General features: G+C 45.5%; 1 protein-coding gene across 6 annotated transcripts; it reads left to right on the forward strand.

Moving 5' to 3' along the window:
* The first annotated feature begins 63 nt into the window (after positions 1 to 63).
* LOC133381573 (oocyte zinc finger protein XlCOF6-like) lies at positions 64 to 18,024 on the forward strand. 6 transcript variants are annotated; one of them, XM_061620859.1, is made up of 6 exons: positions 64 to 436; positions 6,467 to 6,973; positions 7,162 to 7,285; positions 7,705 to 7,787; positions 8,046 to 8,172; positions 8,766 to 18,024. In XM_061620859.1, the coding sequence occupies exons 1-6, from the start codon at positions 344 to 346 to the stop codon at positions 10,286 to 10,288; spliced, it is 2,457 nt and encodes an 818-aa protein (XP_061476843.1). In that variant the 5' UTR covers positions 64 to 343; the 3' UTR covers positions 10,289 to 18,024. The 6 variants fall into 6 exon arrangements, with proteins under 6 accessions (XP_061476843.1, XP_061476848.1, XP_061476847.1 ...); XM_061620864.1 differs by having other exon boundaries at positions 378 to 436; positions 6,337 to 6,973; XM_061620863.1 differs by lacking the exon at positions 64 to 436 and adding an exon at positions 464 to 671 and having other exon boundaries at positions 6,337 to 6,973.
* Positions 18,025 to 18,950: the final 926 nt, after the last annotated feature.

Genomic DNA, 18,950 nt, shown 5'->3' on the forward strand with positions numbered 1-18,950 from the left:
TCCAAGGGATCCAAGGCCGGTTTCTTGAGGAGCCGCCTCACCACGCCTCTTTCAAGGCCGAAGGAACCCTTCCTCCCGCGGTGAAGACTGAATCACACTCTGGAGGCGACCAGTCGACCCTCCTGTGCTAGACTGAATCCGCCGGGAGGGACCGGGGCCAAGAGCGTTTCAGGCACCTCTCGAATGCCTTTTGAGGCTGGGAGGCCTAGGCAGCCGTTTCAGACGTGCTTCAGCAGACACGCATTTTATTTTTGCTGTTTCTTTGTTTGAATGGATTCTGCTTCTCTTGGGGAACCCTGCCTTGACATTTCAGGACAGGGCTGGGGAAACTTTGGCCCTTTGGATGTGGTCGGACTCCAATTCCTGTGACGGGGGGGTGTCCTCCGGCAACACTTGGAGGGCCAAAAGTCCCCCAGCCCTGGTTTACGAGGAGGCGGTATGTAAATGCTTTTATTCATTAAACGATATATCAGTTTTGGCCTGGGGAGGGAAAGGTGGGGGTGGAGAGGCAAACCAAAGAAACAAAACGCCAGCTACTTAAATATAAAATATAAATGCATGATAAACAAACAGCGGAGAAGAGTTTCGGCCTTGAGGAACAAGCGGGGCGGAGAGAGCAGAATAAACGCACAAACAAGCCACCGCAGCGCTGTCGCCGCCAGCTTCCTCAGGTGAGGGGGAAACAGGCACCGGGGAGGAGGCGAAGCATTTCAATGCGCCTTCCTTTCAGAGAGGAGGAGGCTGCTTGGCCGCGGAAGGGTTAAGGACGCAGAACTGGGTTCCTAGAGAGGACGGGGAATGGGAGCGGGGGTGGGTGGGGCGAGTCTTTGTCCACCTAGCCGCTGCAAGCATGAAAGTTGCTTCTGGCGGCCAGACTCTCATTCTTTCCCAGGGGCTGCATTTTCCCATCGGGGATCGGGTGAGCTCCCCATTCTGCATTGGGGGGAAAAGGGGTCCCAGGGCTGCAGGGGAGGGGCCTGCGGAAGGGGGGGGAGGTCCGCAAGCAAAGTGGGGAGAAAAGGGGGTCACACCGATTGAGAAGGTGGAGGGTCTTAGGGGTGGTTTTGCTTCGCCTCCTTCCCACCCCCTAATACCAATCTCTCCATCCTGGTGCATTTTTGTGGAGGGCGGGCCTGGATCAGAGGGGGAGATTCTTCAAGCAGGACGTGGAAGCACTAGTTTAGTCACAGATTCAGAAGTGCAGGGGCCTTTAATGTATTTTGGTACTGGGTTGAGAGTGAGATCCCTGGTAATGCCTTCTCTCACAAAAACAGACGTCCCAAGGAACCAATCAGCATGAAAGGGGAGTGTGTTAGCTACTGAGAAGAGTCTTCTCATTGGACAACTCGCCTCCTTTCACTCTGATTAGCTCCATTCAGCAGGGAAGGAGAAGGAAGCACATGAGAAGCCTCTTCTAATTGGCCAACACACTCCCCTTTCATGCTGATTGGCTCATAGGGTGCTGGAGACATAGGGAACCTGCTCCCCAAAACGTTAAGACCCCTGACACCCGAGACAACTCCACCCCTGCAAGAAAGTCTTAAGAAAGTGGGCACAAAAAGGTGGAATATGGAGGGAGGAGGAAAAACCTCTGCAGTGCAAGTGTGCAGATTCCAGTTCCTGTGGGGTGCAAAGCTTGTGGACCCCTCCAGCATTGCTGGGAACAGGAAGCTTCCCCATGTGAAACTTTGCTCTTCCCCAGTAAGGCAGCTCCTTCGCTGTGTGAGGAGTGGAACCTCCATGTGCAGAGGAAGTGTACCGGACAGCAGATGGTGGAGAGCAATGCTCTTTTGTCCTTCTTTTAGTCTATGAAATGAGTGTCTGTGTGTGTGTGTCTAATCTAATGGACTGCCTTCAAGTCAATCCCAATTTATGGTGACCCTATGAATAGAGATTTCATGGTAAGCGGTATTCTGAGGGGGTTTACCATTGCCTCCCTCTGAGGCTAGTCCTCCCCAGGTGGCTAGGGCCTGCTCAGCTTGCCACAGCTGCACAAGCCAGCCCCTTCCTTGTCTGCAACTGCCAGCTGGGGGGCAACTGGGTTCCTTGGGACTCTGCAGCTTGCCCATGTCTGCACAGGTGGCAGGGCATGTAACCCTGAGCCACTCACTGTGGGGGTGATCTTTAGCTGGCCCTTGACACCCAGGAGACCTGAGCAGGGATTTGAACTCACAGACTCTGGACTCCCAGCCAGGCTCTCCTCCCCACTGTGCTATACCAGCTCTTTATGAATTTATAAGATTTGAACAGAGTGGTTCATGACAGATGCTGTTGGAGGTCGCTGATTCATAGGGTCGCCATAAGTCATAGTTGACTTGAAGGCACATAACAATACCAATATGTATATATGTATATATGTGTGTGTTTATATATATATATATATATAAATGTAATTGTGATTAACAAAACAGGTTTTTATTGTGTCAACAAAACGTTTCAGTTTCCGCCTTCATTAGCTGCTAACATACAAATGCTGTTACCAAAGTGGCAGTTATAGAGCTTCGAGGATGGAATGCTCAGAGGGGCTTCATTTGCAGAAGCTAAGAAGTGGTAGTACTGTCTGTGATGTCCCTGTATATATAATACTGTAAATATGGTAAGTGCAGGTTTATTAGAGTATATGTGGTACGTACACTGAGTGAGAGGGGGGAGTACATTGGTTGGAATGTTGGAGAATGTTGTATGATGATTGGCTGAGGGTCTGAGTGTCTGACGGTATAAATGAGAGGATGACAGTTGAGTGCATTGGTTCTGTTGTTTTGGTTGGTTCTGAGGGTTTGAGGGTGGATTGGATTAGGCGGGTAGTGAGGCAGGTGATTGATGACTAAGAAACATAAAGAGTAACGCATCTTATGAAACCACACGCTTGTTGACTAAACCTTTAAGTAATCTTGTTATTCCGTGTATATATAAATAAATATTTCTTGGTTTACCTAACGTTTGATCCTTGGCTGGGTTACACAGACCAGAAGGGTGGGCAGGACATATACCAAGGTTGGGAAACAGTATCAGTGGTGGCAGCGGTGAAGAGATAGTGTAACATCTTCAGGTATCCAGAGCAACCCAGGGCTGTAATCTTTAGAGCAGCCTTTCCCAACCAGTGTGCCTCCAGGTGTTGTTGGACCACAACTCCCATCAACCTCAGCCAGCATGCCAATGGTCAGGAAAGATGGGAATTGTGATCCAACAACATCTGGAGGCACATTGGTTAGGAAAGGCTGCTTTAGAGGCACAAAGATAGAGGGGGGTTGAGGCCTGTAAGTGCACCCAGACACAAAGTAGCAATAAGCCAGGAGGAGACTAAGGCACAGTCTCAAGGTATTATTGTTTACAGGGAGTGTCTGGTGGTGCTGCCTAGCAGTGGGATCTTGTGAGATGTTTGCTAGAGCTGGTGAGAGAACTGTTTTGAGAGCAGAACCCTGAGGTAGGACCGTGACAAGGCGGTGTCCACAGGTGGGATCCTAGCAGGTGGCTAGGATCATAAACTGGACTTCAACTTTCTAAAGTACGCGCCATATCTAGATGTCTTAACAAATCCCAAATACCGATTAGCATTCTCTAAGGCCCGCTTCAACTGTCTGGAGTCTGCGCTCCTGGAGGGTAGATTTAAGGGCATGCCCTTAACGCAACACCTCTGTCTGTGTAAGGAAGGCTTAATAGAATCTCTGCCCCATATCCTCTTTGCTTGTCCTCTATATGCTGAGACAAGGGATCTATATATCGTACCTTATATGCAAAATCATCCCAATAGATCTCCTGAACATTGGATGTCATGGCTTCTATCTGGCGATAATAGCTCTCATTTGATTTCAGTTGCTAAGTACTTTTATGTAGCCAAACGTAAAAGACAGTTATTTACTATTAACCCTTCTATGTAATTGCTTGATATTACTAGTACTAGTTTAGTGATAATTTTAACAATATGTTTGCAACTGGTTGTAATTTTTATTTTTCTTGATGGGTCGTTGACCGTAATAAAGTATCGACAGGAAGGAGCCTGACACTGTCCTCCAGGTTCAGGCCATGTGGTGCCAATGTGTCCAGAGAATATTTCCAAAAGTTCTCTCTTTTAGTCAATGTTGCTGGATCTGTTGGCATCTCTATAGCTGTTATAGAAAAGTCCAACAGGCTGTGACCCTCAATGTTGAAATGTTTTGCAACTGGTTGCTCCACTTTTTTTGTTAAGATTGCCGATTTGTGGTTTCTGAAGCATGTGCATAGGTCAGTTGTGGTTTTTCCTATGTATTGGATATGACATCCTGGTCTTTTGCATTCGATGACATAAGTTATATTGCAGGACCTGCAGGTGATGTTCTGTTTGATGTAATATGTCCTGCCTGTCCAGTGCTTGTGAAAGTAGCTGTCTCCCTGAGGTACACACAGGTGATACAGCGTTTGGAGTGACAAGGATGAAACCCAGGATTGGTGATAGGTGGCTTAAGCACAGCTCTCACCAACAGTCTGTGCAAATTAGGAGGCTGGCGAAATGCTACCACAGGAGGCTTGCTGATGGCTCTAGCAAGATGTTCAGCATTTGCCAGCAATGGGTAGCTCTCCCTGATTGCTCGGTGATAGTTAGGAGATGCTGAATGGAAATCTACCACAAATGGAATCTGTTGCTCTCTGCTCTTTGACACCTCAGTATGATGGACACATGTCATTATTTGGCAATGAATGTATATCACATAGAAATGATGTACTTGAGGATTTGTCATGATTGCATCAAGGAAAATTGTATCGTGTAAAAAAAAAGTATCTGGGCCAGGAATTAAATCATATGTAAAAATCATTCACCTGATGGGGGATCTGCAGCCACAATTATGTCAATAGAAAGGCACCACCTCGTTTAATAAGGGAGTATGGACCTTTAAGGGCAGAAACCGAAATTCTTGTTCATATCAGAGTATCATACATCGGTTCCATAATGATGAAATCAAGCAATAAGTCTGGCACATTTATGAGAAAATGATCTAGAGCGGTGGTCCCCAGTATGTTTTCCCCACAGACCGCTTGAAAATTTCTGGAGGCCTTGGTGGATGACTTAATGATTTTTCCGCCAGTTGTAGCAATTGAATTGCTCTGTGCTAGATGTTGTGTCCAAGGCCGGCGCCAAGCATGACTGAGCCTCTGGGCATCAGCTTGCCTGTACTGGCTGTGCCGTTCACCCCAATACCCCATCCCGATACAGGCAGCGCAGGGCTGATACAGGCCCACCCACCCCACCTACCTCTGGAGTCAGTTTACAAGGCGTGCGGGCTATGCACACGCAGCTTCCATCACCCAAGATGGCGGCTGGGGTATCAACCCCTTAGGGACACCCCTGCCACCATCTTGGGTGATGGCAGGCAGTTACGCTTATGCATTACGTGGGGAACATGCACTGATGAGGCAGGGGGCTCATTTCATGTCTCGGGGGGTGCCATGGATCACAGAAAGGGCTCCACCCTCCCATCCCAAAGGAGGGTCCCTCAGTCGGGGCCCAACCTGGTGACACGCTGGTGAAGAGTACATGATGATGATGATGATGATGATGATATACCCAACAGCATGGTGTAAATGAAGGGATAGTCCCAGAGCCCAATTTGGAAATAGTCTGAAGTATGTAGATAGCAGTGAATAAAATTTTGTAGGCTGCATATTGGCGCTGTATGATCTTTAATTGTAGTTTTGCAGAATGAATGAACCTCGCAGAGCACAGTTTGGGTACCCCTGGTCTACAGATATTCAGCTAGATATGACTCTGGGAGAATGAGAATGGATTTGAGCCAAAATACAACCACAAATAATGTCAGTAGTTTTAAGATTCAGTATCAGTGGTGCTTGACCCTATATAGGCTATGTAGACTCTCAAAGATATAAACTGTCTTCACATACTGGTGAAGGGTAGATGACGATGATGATGATATACTCAACAGCATGGAGTGGGGAACAGGATGCTGGACTGGATGGGCCTTTGGCTGGATCCACCTGCAGGGCTCCCCCTGTGGGCCACAACAACAATGCCCACAGACAAGGCTGATATAGGACATAGGAAGCTCCCCATCCAGCTCGGCCGTCTCTGAATACCAGTTGCTGGGAATCGTAGTTGGGGAGAGATGCTGTTAGGCCCTAGTCTTGCTTGTGGGCTTCCCAGAGGCATTAGAGGATGCTGCACTCAGTGGGCCTTTGGCCTGATCCAGCAGACAGGTTCTTCCTACGCTCCCCTGAGTTGTAGGGGAAAGACCACTAGGAGGCATGTTGCATCTTCTGACTCTCAGCTAGACTGAAAACCTTAATCTGTGGACCTCACATGAAGGAAACTCCCCAACACGTTTCTCACTTTGCTTTGTGTCTTAGCATTCAGCTGCCTTTTCTTCTCGAAGATGACCTGGTTGCTACCCAGATTCGTCTGCATTTCCTCAGGGAAAGTCTTCCTCTCCTGAAAGTGTTATAATCTGCTCAGCAAACAATGTTTTGGCTTTTGTAGGACTTGGTAGTACCCTCAATTTGGACAGTGTTTGGCAGAAGAGGGAGGAGTCTCTTGGACTCTGTCAAAGGCTTTCTTGGAGCACAGAAATCAAAGATGGAAGACTCAACTTGCCCAGAAGCAGAAAGAGGTCCATATATCATCCATGGTGGGAGCCCTGAGGAATTCTGGGAAAGGACAGCACAGAGGTTCTTGCGTAAAGAGGACACTCTTAGCTCAGATGTGAAGCGCCAGCATTTCAGGCAGTTCTGCTACCAGGAGGCCAAAGGACCCCGAGATGTTTGCAGCCAACTCCACAATCTGTGCTGTCAGTGGCTGAAGCCAGAGCAACACACAAAGAATGAGATCCTGGACCTGGTGATCCTGGAGCAGTTCTTAGCTGTCCTTCCACCAGAGATGGAGAACTGGGTGAGGGAATGTGGAGTGGAGACCACTTCCCAGGCGGTGGCCCTGGCCGAAGGTTTCCTCCTGAGCTGGGCAGAGGATGAGAAGCAGGCAGAGCAGCAGGTGAGAGAGGGTTTCATCCAGATACTTCCAAGGGGCTCAGGTTGTGAGGGGGAGATCTTTTCAAAACCTTTCTGGAAATCATCCATGGAGGAATGTCCCAAATGCCCCCAAACCTTTTGCCTCTACCATGCATTTTCTAATCCTTCGCCCCATTCACACTGCCTTCCACATCCTCATTGTTCTTTCAGATCAAGGGTCTGTTTGCAGAAGAGGCCACTGGTTTCCTGGAGTCGAAGGCGCCGTCAGGGGCCAGAGAATGTTCTCTGCAAAGGGGGAACGTTCAGGAGAGTGACAGACACGCTAGTTCACTTGGTAAGAATTGACTTGATCTCCCTCTTATTAAGCCAGAAATTCAGAGGATTATATGTTCTGAATCTTTTCCTCAGCCTTTTCCACAGTTCAGCAGTGAACATATTTTCCCTCTGTTGATTATGCCAGAAATCTTTGGAATTCTTTATGGTTCTTCTGAATCTTGGAGGGTGGGGGAAGGAGGCTTGTTCCCAGCCTTTTCCACAGTTGGAAAATGAACGTATTTTCAGGACTTGTGGGCATAAACCACAACTTGGATTTCTGGCCCAGTGTGGTCTTTGCACACAACCGTTTCTGCGGTGTGTAGGAACAGCTAAAATATGTAGTATTTTATAATGCCAGCGTGTGCTTAGAAACACAGCGCTTAACCTCAGAGGCAAGCAGGTGCTACTGCGCTCCACCGCTGAGTTTCTCTCTCACAGGTGACGGGACTCTGCTGTCAAGGCCTCCTCGGTCACCTCTTCTTTGTGGTGGAGAAGAAGCAGCTGCTGTGGAAGCGGATCAGGTAGGGGGAAGGATCTGTGGGGGGGAGAGAGGCTGGGGGCAGCCTGGGTGCTTCTCTCTCTGTTTACCTCCCTGGGCCTGAATGGATTTCTTTCTGCTTCTGTGAAAGCTACCTGTTAGGGAGGTTGTGAATGCCACTCGAGAAGGTTTCATTTCTTCCAGACAGTATCCAGCCTCACTTCCTTGGTGAACCTTCTTGATTTTAGTAGTCGACAGCATAAATATTATCTGTAAGGAGCAATATTCCCTTTCCTGTCAGGGTCCCGTGTCCTTTGAGGAGGTGGCTGTGTGTTTCACGGAGGAGGAGTGGGCTCTGCTGGATGCTGACCAGAGGGCTCTGCACAGGGAAGTCATGGAGGAGAATGGTCGACTTGTCACCTCTTTCGGTAAGGCTCCTTGTCTGCATAGTTGACGATAATAGTAAATATGATAATGAACATATTGTACATTTCCTCTATCTTACTACCTCAAACCCCCTTTTTCTGGTCTAGCAGGAGTTCTCTAATTTTTATTTTTTTAAATGTTCACAGTTTTCTTTTCCATATAACAGAAATCCAGAAGGGGGCAAAATGTTCCCAAGCTATATCAATGCAGACCAGGCTGGATTTATAAAAAATCTGGACCAATGAGAAAGCCTGGATTTTTTATATATCCTTAAAAAGATGAGGAATTCAGTGCCACACAAAAAGAAATAAAAAAGAAGAAATGTGTGATCTAAATTTCTCTTGTCAGCTGGGAGCTGAACTCCATGGACCCAATCCAATAGTCTATAGAACACTGGCTGTCAGTGTTAACAGTGGCTCATAAATGGATGGTAAGATCTGCTGCTCAGTTAAGATTTTTCTGTTCTGCATAGAATCATGGAATGACAGAGTTGGAGTTCAAAGCTGGAATGCAAACATGATGTTTGGTTGTTCAGTGATTGGAGGCTCCCCTTCTCCTTCAGGATCTTAACAGTTTCCTCTCTTGTTTGCAACAGGTTGTGAAAGCAAAATCGAGAATCAGGGAGAACTACGCGGGGAGTTTCCAGAAAGAGACTCATGTATAAAGGGGGAGCAGCAGAGAATGAAAACTGAAACTAAACCCACATCTTCTCAGAGCAGTATCTACCATCAAACTGCAATTCAAGAAAGAATAGAATATAGAACAGAAGAAAGTACATGCCGTGTGTGTTGGTTAGGTTTCCATCCTAAATCAACACTTAAAACTCAATGGAAAAAGCAAACAGGGGAGAAATCATATGAATGCTTTGAATGTGTAAAGAGATTTCATCGGCAGATAAATGTCACTGTTCATCAAGGAATTCAGACAGGGGAGAAACCATTTAAATGCCTGGAGTGTGAAAAGAGCTTCTTGCATAAGAGAAGTCTCACAATGCACCAAAGAATTCACACAGGGGAGAAACCATTTAAATGTTTGGAATGTGGAAAGAGCTTCACGCAGAAGATAAGTCTCACTCGGCATCACAGAATACACACCGGGGAGAAACCATTTAAATGCTTGGAGTGTGGAAAGAGCTTCAGGCATCAGGTAAGTCTCACTCCTCATCAAAGAATTCACACAGGGGAGAAACCATTTAAATGCTTGGAGTGTGGAAGGAGTTTCTGTCAGAAGACAAATCTCACATCTCATCAAATAATTCATACAGGGGAGAAGCCACATACATGCTTGGTGTGCGGAAAGAGCTTCTTTCGGAAGAAAGACCTCACTGCTCATCAATGTATTCACACAGGGGAGAAGCCGCATAGATGCTTAGAGTGTGGAAAGAGTTTCTGTCAGAAGACAAAACTCGCTTCTCATCAAAGAATTCACACAGGGGAGAAACCATATAAATGTTTGGAATGTGGAAAGAGCTTCACGCAGAAGACAAGTCTCAATGGGCATCAAAGAATTCACACAGGAGAGAAACCTTTTACATGTTTGGAGTGTGGAAAGAGGTTCATACATAAGATAAGTCTTACTCAGCATCAAAGAATTCACACAGGGGAGAAACCTTTCAAATGCTTGGAGTGCGGAAAGGGTTTAATGCATAAGCTAAGTCTCACTTGGCATCAAAGAATTCACACAGGGGAGAAACCTCATAGTTGCTTGGAGTGTGGAAAGAGTTTTTGTCACAAGAAAAGTCTAGCTTCTCATCAAAGAATTCACACAGGGGATAAATTATGTAAATGCCTGGAATGTGGAAAGAGCTTCAAGCAAAAGATAAGCCTTACTCGGCATCAAGTAATTCACACAGGGGAGAAACCTTTTACATGTTTGAAGTGTGGAAAGAGCTACTTACATAAGATAAGTCTCACTCAGCATCAAAGAATTCACACAGGGGAGAAACCATTTAAGTGCTTGGAATGCGGAAAGAGCTTCATGTATAAGATAAGTCTCACTTGGCATCAAGGAATTCACACAGGGGAGAAACCATTTACATGCTTGGAGTGTGGAAAGAGCTTCATACATAAGATAAGTCTCACTCAGCATCAAAGAATTCACATGGGAGAAACCATTTAAATGCTTGGAGCGTGGAAAGAGCTTCATGCATAAGATAAGTGTGAAAAGCGCTTCTGTCGGAAGACAAGTCTCATCAAAGAATTCATACAGGGGAGAAACCATAAAAATGCTGGGAATTTGGAAGGAATTCTTGGAAGATGGGTCTTACTACTCATCAAAGAATTCACACAGGAGAAACTGCATAAATGCTTGGAGTGAGGATAGAGCTTTTGTCAGAAGAAAGAGCTGTCGAAAGCTGAGTCTTGCTGCTCATCAAAGAAATCACACAAGGGTGAAACCATATAAATACTTGAAGTGTGAAAATAGCTTCTGTAATGACAGTCATCGGAATGACCTTCTCATTTATGGCTCCCTGTCTGTGGAATGCTCCCCCCAGTGATTTCCACCTGGCACCTTCATTGACATTTTTTTCTGAGCCATGCAAAAACTTAACTTTTCCCCCAGGCCTTTGATGGACTGAGCTGAAAAAGTGTTAACATATTTATCTTTATGTTTGTAAATGTAAGCCATTTGGAGGTCTTTTAGGTAACAAGTGACTAGTAAGTTTCATTCTCATCAAGGAATTCCCACAGGAGAAAAAACTATGTAAGCGGTTGGAATGAGGAATATGAATCTGACATAGTTTAATTCCTCTTCCAGATTGGAGCTAAGCTAGTGAGGGATGTGACCTGAAGGGATGGAGTATGGCCCGGGTTGCATTCCAAGGGCCGGACTGTCAGGCCTGGGGGCCACATTCAGATCTGAAGCCTGAGGTCCCCCAGCCCTGCTATAAGAAATGGAGAGGAAGGGAAACCACCTACCCCCCACACCACACACTCAGCCCACACCCAGACGTATACTCTTGGCTTTTCCGTGGTGTTTGGCTAAAAGCTGAATGCAATAGAATTAAAATTGTTCCTCTGGAATTTGCAAGATTTTGATTCTGTATCCCATGAAGAGCACCATCAAATTAATGCATACATTGATGTCTTTGGATCTATGTTTTTGTGCCGTGGTGGTGCTCTCAAGGTCTGGATTGGTGATTGTTTTTGTGCAGTCAACACACATGAAAAGTAGTTTTAATTTGATGGTTGTATTTACTCTTCCTTTTTTTTTTTAAGGGAAGGGGTGGTACTGAGCTGAAATCTGTGTGTCTGAGGAAGGTGATCACCCCAGAAGCTGTGGAGCATGTTGAAACAAAAAGACTAGGCCTCAAACTCTGATCAAGTAAAAGTACATGCTGATGGGTTTGGGAGGGGCTGCAAAAAGAGTAAGGATGTTTTGAGAAATGTAACTCCTAACTGTAGTCAGCTGAGAAACATCTCCCTCTCCTTAAGGCTGTATTTTTCCACGTGGCTGACTTAGGAAGAAGTAGTATCTCTGTGTATCTTTGAGCTAGTTTTTAATTATCAACTGAAGTCTGCTAGGGGGTAGAGAGATTCTTGAACTGTCAGGGGAAACTCTGTCAAGTTGTGTCATTTCTCCTTGCAATTGCATGTAACAAAGGAGTCTCTGACAGACTTTAACTAAACGCAGAGTGAAGCCTTGTTTCTTTCACAAGCGAAATGGAAGAAAAACTTTGACCAAGAACCTCATGGCTGAAGTAGGCCTGAATTTCTGTCTTTAGGGCAGATTTTTTCCCCCTCTCTGGCATGTGTTAGAAGCAGAAATACTGAGAAGGCCTTAGTTGAGCTAAGACAATGCCCCAGTGGAAGACGGGACAAGAACTGTTGCTCCATGTGGTTAGCAGTGCTCTTTTGTTATGTTCTTTCAAGTCAATTTCAACATGGCGACCCTGTGAATCAGCGATCTCTAAGAGCATCTCTCATGAACCACCCTGTTCAGATCTTGTAAGTTCAGGTCTGTGGCTTCCTTTATGGAATCCATCCATCTCTTGTTTGGTCTTCCTCTTTTTCTACTCCTTTCTGTTTTTCCCAGCATTATCGTCTTTTCTAGTGAATCATGTCTTCTCATTATGTGTCCAAGGTATGATAACCTCAGTTTCATCGTTTTAGCTTGTAGTGGTAGTTTGGGTTAAATTTGTTCTAACACCCAGTTATTTCTGCCTAATTTTCAGTAAATCATTTGGGGATGTCTTCCCTGAGAACATCTGATAGACTTGCAGATAACCAGGTCTGGCTAAGAAGCAAATAATATTCTGCATTCCGTATCCCCACATCTAGGACGGATGTCCCTAGAAGCCAATCAGCATGAAAGGGGAGTGTGTTAGCTACTGAGAAGTGTCTTCTCAGCGGCTGGTTCACCTCCTTTCACTCTGATTGGCTCCAATCAGCTGGAAAAGTCAAGGACGCCAGTTAGAAGACTCTTCTCAGGGGCTAACACACACCCCTTTCATGCTGATTGGCACGTAGGACACTGGAGACATAGGGACCTGGCTGGGTCCTGCTCCCAAAAAGGTAAGAGGGTCCAAGATGACTACACTCCTGCTGTTCTCACGGTCCTTGCCCAGTGCGTGCAGGCGAGCGAGTGGCAGTCAGCTTCACTGTATGTTTTGTACTGATTGTAACAGTGTTTTATGTTGGATTGCGTGGATATTGTAGCCCATTGATTTGATAATTGATGCCAGGTGCTGGGGGAAGCTTTGGCCCTTTAGCGGCTGTTGGACTCCAGCAGGAGTGGAGTGGCAAATTCAGAAGTGCAGGGTCCCTTCATGATAGTCACACCACGCCCCATCACAGCCATGCCCCCTTTCCCGTGTCTCCCTTCGTGCACTACAACACACGTGCCTAGGAGCCAATCATCATGAAAGAGGAGGCCTTGGTGTACTGATTAACATATCTAAAGACTTGGTCAAGCAGCAGATGTATTGTCACTGGAACAAATGGCCAGTGATACCTCCCCCCTCACCTGGCTGGAGGTTCCCTCTTCTGGGAGCCCTGTGTGTTTTTAGCGTGTTGATGGGAAGCTGGGAACAGAGGTTGCCCTGCTCTGTGAGTTCAACCCCCAAACTATGGCTTTGGGACTTCCCTAGAAACCTAATGGGGGACCAAGATCTGTTGGGGTGTTAATGCTGTGAACTCCTCCAAGTTATGCTCAGGTTGAATATATGTGTAAATAAAACCATATATCTTGTCTGTATCTATATAAAAGATAGTTGTAAGCTACTCTGGGAGCTTTTCCTCCCGTCCAAAGGATAGTATAAAAATGCCATAAGCAAACGGATTGCCTATATAACACCTTGATATTTTGTATCATTTGGCAGTTCATCAGTATTCAAACAAATAAATGAAGCAGTAGTAAAAGGAATGCCTGATAATAGAAATGTATTAACAGTTCATAAAAAACCCCACAGCTAACCCTTAATAAATCAGCACCAAAAGCTTTGGCAGCCGCAAATCATCAATAACTGCCAATGCAAATGTAGGGTTCAAATTTAAGCGCCCCCCCCTAAATAGGGGTGCAAGCTTGGTAATTTAATTTACCTGTTTCAGTGGTTCAGCCAGATACCAATAAACATAAAATAAACATAAAATAGACACACACAATTACTGCTTGATCAAGAAGCGATCTCTAACCATACAGGCAACAGTCTGTCAGGAGAGAGAACCACGTTTATTGATTGCAGGTTCATTAAATAGGGTTCATAAGCAAAACAAGGTATTGTTGCAAAATCATAACAAAAGGGAATACAATATTACATAGATAAAGCAAGCGCATCTTCATATTGTTACATTACTCATAATTCTAAAAGGCGAGGTGATGATAAGGAATTCATACACTTGTCAATCTAAGAAACTTAATGTGAGATAAGAACTGAGGAAAAGCGAGTATTAGAGTTACTTTGACACTTGGTGAAAGATAAACATGGGGCTAGTAAAAGTTATTTACTCAGCTGTGTGACGTAAAACTTATGAATAAGGAAGGTATTTGGGAAGACTTCGTTCTTTGTGCTGGGTATGACATAAAGTTACAGTGTACAGGGTGTATAAATAAAACAAGGCAAGAGAAAATAACAACATTCCAGAGGGGGTACACTTTATCTTCTTTCCAAGATATTATTCCAGCCAGAGAGGCGCCTGTGGGTGTTATTTCTCATGGGAAGAAACGAAACTGGCTCTGACTACAATTTAGCATCTCTGAACAACTTTTTGGGGTCTAGCAATAAAATATTTCCTAACACAAATATCATCATAGTCCAAGAAATGCCTGGAGAAAGGTGCCAAAAATATCTTAGTCGGAGCACCAGGTGAACCTCACTGGGGAGAGCATTCTACATGCAGGGAGCCACCATTGAAAAAGCCCTTTTGTACCATCCTATAATAATAATAATAATAAATTTAATCTTTGTGTCGCCTATCTGGCCGAAACCACTCTAGGCGACGTACAACATTAAATTCAACAATACATAATAATACAATACATAAATAAAATACAATGCAGTCAACAATAACCATTTTAAAAAGCGGCAGTACAGGGCCATCAATAGACAATTTTAAAACAATATAAAGAAATTAGCCCACCCCGGGGACCCCAAAGGCCTGTCCAAAGAGCCATGTTTTTAAGGCTCGGTGAAATGTATCTAGGGAAGGGGCATGGCGAAGATCAAACAGGAGGGAGTTCCAGAGAGTGGGGGCCACCACTGAGAATGCCCTCTCTCTAGTCCCCACCAACCTAGCTGTTTTCGTTGGTGGGACGGAGAGAAGGCCCTGCGTGGCTGATCTGGTCGGGCGGCTTAGTTGGTGGTACTGGAGGTGCTCCTTCAGGTAAACTGGGCCGAGACCGTATAGGGATTTAAAGGTTAAGACCAACACCTTGAATTGGGCCCGGAAAACAACTGGAAGCCAATGTAGATGAAATAACACCGGCGTGATGTGATCACGGTGGCGGCTGTTTGTAAGCAGGCGTGCCGCCACATTCTGCACCAGTTGTAGTTTCCGGACCGTTTTCAAGGGTAACCCCACGTAGAGCGCATTGCAGTAGTCTAATCGAGAGGTGACCAGGGCATGTACCACCAGTGGGAGCTGATGAATAGGAAGGTAGGGTTGCAACCTCCGTATGAGGTGTAGTTGATACCAAGCTGCCCGGCTCACTGCCGAAATCTGAGCCTCCATGGACAGCTTGGAATCAAGAACAACCCCGAGGCTGCGGACCTGATCCTTCAGGGGCAATTTTACCCCATTAAGATTCAGGTCAGCAACACCCAACCTTCCCCTGTCACCCACAAGTAGCACCTTGGTCTTATCAGGATTGAGCTTCAGTCTGTTTCTTCCCATCCACCCACTCACGGATTCCAGGCACTTGGACAAGGTCTCTACAGCCAACTCCGGTGAAGATTTAAAGGAGAGATAGAGCTGCGTGTCATCAGCATATTGGTGACACCGCAGCCCAAAACCCCTGATGATAGCTCCCAGCGGTTTTACATAGATGTTAAATAGCATGGGAGAGAGGATAGAACCCTGTGGTACTCCACAAGTGAGGGGCCGAGGGTCTGAAACCTCATCTCCCAATGCTGCCTGTTGATGCCTGTCAGAGAGAAAGGAACGGAACCACTGTAAAACAGTGCCTCCTATTCCTAATCCCCCCAGGCGATCTAACAGGATACCGTGGTCGACGGTATCAAAAGCCGCTGAGAGATCCAGGAGGACAAGAAAGGTGAATTCTCCCCTGTCTAATGCCCTCCTCATATCATCTACCAGAGCGACCAAGGCTGTTTCAGTACCATGTCCAGTCCTGAAACCCGATTGGTATGGATCTAAATAATCCGTTTCATCCAAGTGTGCTGACAACTGGTTAGCCACCACTCTCTCAATGATCTTGCCCAAAAATGGCAAATTCGAAATGGGGCGAAAGTTGTTCAAAACTTGGGGATGTCAGTGGGATCATTGGAACTGCGAGAGGGGAGGTGTTGGGAATGATCAGATATTGGTGAACAACTGCTAGGCAAATATGAGATGCAGTGGGAATTTTCTCACTGAAGTGTTCCTTCAAGAAAAAAATAATCCAGAGGACGTTGTAATCGGCAGACATCTCCAGGACAGGAATAGCAGCAAATGCCCCATAGGTGGAAAGGGAGTGGTGTTGGAAGGACACGGCGGGCAAAACTAGGAATTCCATCCACCCTCCACCACCCTCTGCAAGCAAATGCCGTGATCAGTAGGCTCACCATCAATCCTTTCCAACATTTGACCACTGTTCAACAATGAATTGAATATACTGAGGTGATCTTGTCAACAATCACAATTTGCCACAGACCCATGATTAAACACAAAATGTTTGGTGATGATCCACTCTGATATGAATATTGGCAAGTGTGACGGCACCCCAGCCACCCACAGCCCAACCAATCTCTGGGGAAAGAGCGTTTACCTGGCCCAGCAAAGATATTAGTGATGGTGCCAGGCGGGGCTTACTGGGGATAACATTCCACAAGCTGGGAGCCACAACTGAAAAGGCCCTTTCCCTTGTCATGACTCCACTACTGTGTTGGATCATTGGAATTACAGGAGTGGAGATTTGGGAATCATCAGATACTGGTGAACAACACCTAGGCAGACATGAGATCTGGTTGGAAGAGGGATTTTCTCACTGAAGGGTTTGTGATTTTGTGTTTCTGCTCTTTAGTACACTTTAGTACATTTTTATATAATATAACAATTTGTTCTTTATTCCTAATCGTCAGTAAATCATTTGAGGATGTCTTCTATGAGAATATCTGATAAAGATAACAACTAGGTCTGGCTAAAAAGCAAATAGTATTCTGTATTCTCTCCCCTCACAAAAAACTACATTCCTGTCTATGGAGGACATTTTGCATATTTTTTATGGCATTTGCAAATCTGGGGAAGAGACAAGGAGCTCTAGGGGTCCCTGAAACCACCACCCCACCTCTGCGGGCTGAAGCTCTGACACCTGCCTCTCTTGCATCTCAAATTTCACAGCCATTGTCAGCCCACTTTCAAGGGGTCTGCTAGGCGTTAAGGACTAGGAACTTGATGATTTTAAAAAAGGAAGGCTGAGAGTACCTTTTTTTATATATATACCCAGCCTGTGTGTGCCATTGAGTGAACTGAAGTGTAATCTGCTCTCTGGGGCTGGTTCATTTTCTAAGCAGCCAAACCTCGTGGACCATCTTTAAAGACACACTGAAGTCAGGCGCACGTCCCCCCTTTTCACTTGGCCAGAGGTTAAAAGAGTAGATGGACGGAAGAGCGCTTACACTCTGGAACTCCCTGCCCATTGATATTAGGTAGGTCCCTTTGACGCGCTGCTATATTTTATAATGCCCATGCCACAGTCTCCGACCTAGGATTTGGTTTCCTTAGAATGAAGGTCAGTGGAGGTTGTTGTGTCTTTAGGACACATGGTTTATTTATATATATATTTTTTCAACCTGGCATCAGATGGAGGGTCTCCCAGCATTATCAGTCCAACAGATCTTGCTTCCCCATAAGGCTTTCAGGGATGCCCCCCAAAGCCATGGTTTCGGGTTCAGACACACAGAGAGAGCACTCACGCTCCTCTAAAGCTCTCAGCTTCACCTTGGACTAACCACCTCATCCAAGCCAGGTGAGAGGGGGAGAGCTTCACTGGCCATTTGTTCCCATGGTAACGCATGTGCTCATAACCAAGTGTTCAGATATGTTAATCCGGTCCATCCAGACCCAATAACTGGCAGTAGAGGTCTCTCTACTGCAGAGCCACCTCTACAGATAACAGGCTGAAAGGAGACCGACAAAATATCGTCCAGATCCTGAAATCTGTAACATATCTTTTTAACTGCTGGTTTCATTTATATCTTGAGGGTTTTTTTAAAGGTCAACTTGTTCTGAATTTCTGACTTTTATTCATAATTCTGATGTCTCTTTTATATTTTATGTAACCCATTTAGAGGGTTTTATGATTAAGCCGTATACAAATTCTGTTAAATAAATTAAGAAAGGAACGAAAAGGCACTGCACACCTTCGGGGTCGAGTTTGATGCTTCAGGTGTCACCACAGGGATGCTATTCCTTGCCTGTCAACACCCAGTATAATGTTGTTCTGATTTCACTTGCACTGTCTGAATCTGATGAGGCCTGAAGCTCTGCTTGGATGCAAGGGGACTGTAGTTTTGTCCCCCAGTAAAACTTTTCCCTTACAAAAAAATGGATTCTCCCTGGCCATTTCTTACCTTTCTACAAAGGATGAGAACATCTTACAACCAAGGTGAGGAACAACATTTCTCTCATTTGCAGATATTTATCTCCACGAAACCACATTGTCTGAGCCAATGAAATTCGCCAAAAGCGACTTGAGAAGAAGCTTTCCTCCCCAGATAATGAGAAGCTTGCGTGCCTTTGAGCTTGCACGGAGTTTTGTCAGAGTAGGAGGAATGGCAGCATTCTGAGAAGAAAGATTAAGCTGCAAGATAAAACAATCTCTTCTAGAAAACCCAATCCCCTTTGAAACCCTTTAATATACTGGTGGTTGATCAGCCGAAAAAGTTATCCAGATGATGAGTTAATCAGAATCTGGTTAACAAAGTAACCTTCCCCCCCCCCCCAAGAAATCCTTCCATTAAAAACACGGTGGTTTGTTTTACACTGGCAAAGTTAATGCACCATCAGGCAGAGCTTGGGGAAAAAAAACCCTAAAATGTCAAGGGGATGGTCATTTTAGAGGCCAAGAATGGTGTCAGGCTGTGCCCCCCCCCAAAATAAATAAAATAAATAAATTTAAATAA

The sequence above is a fragment of the Rhineura floridana genome, chromosome 3, assembly GCF_030035675.1.
Source record: "Rhineura floridana isolate rRhiFlo1 chromosome 3, rRhiFlo1.hap2, whole genome shotgun sequence".
NCBI classification, from domain to species: Eukaryota; Metazoa; Chordata; class Lepidosauria; order Squamata; family Rhineuridae; genus Rhineura; species Rhineura floridana.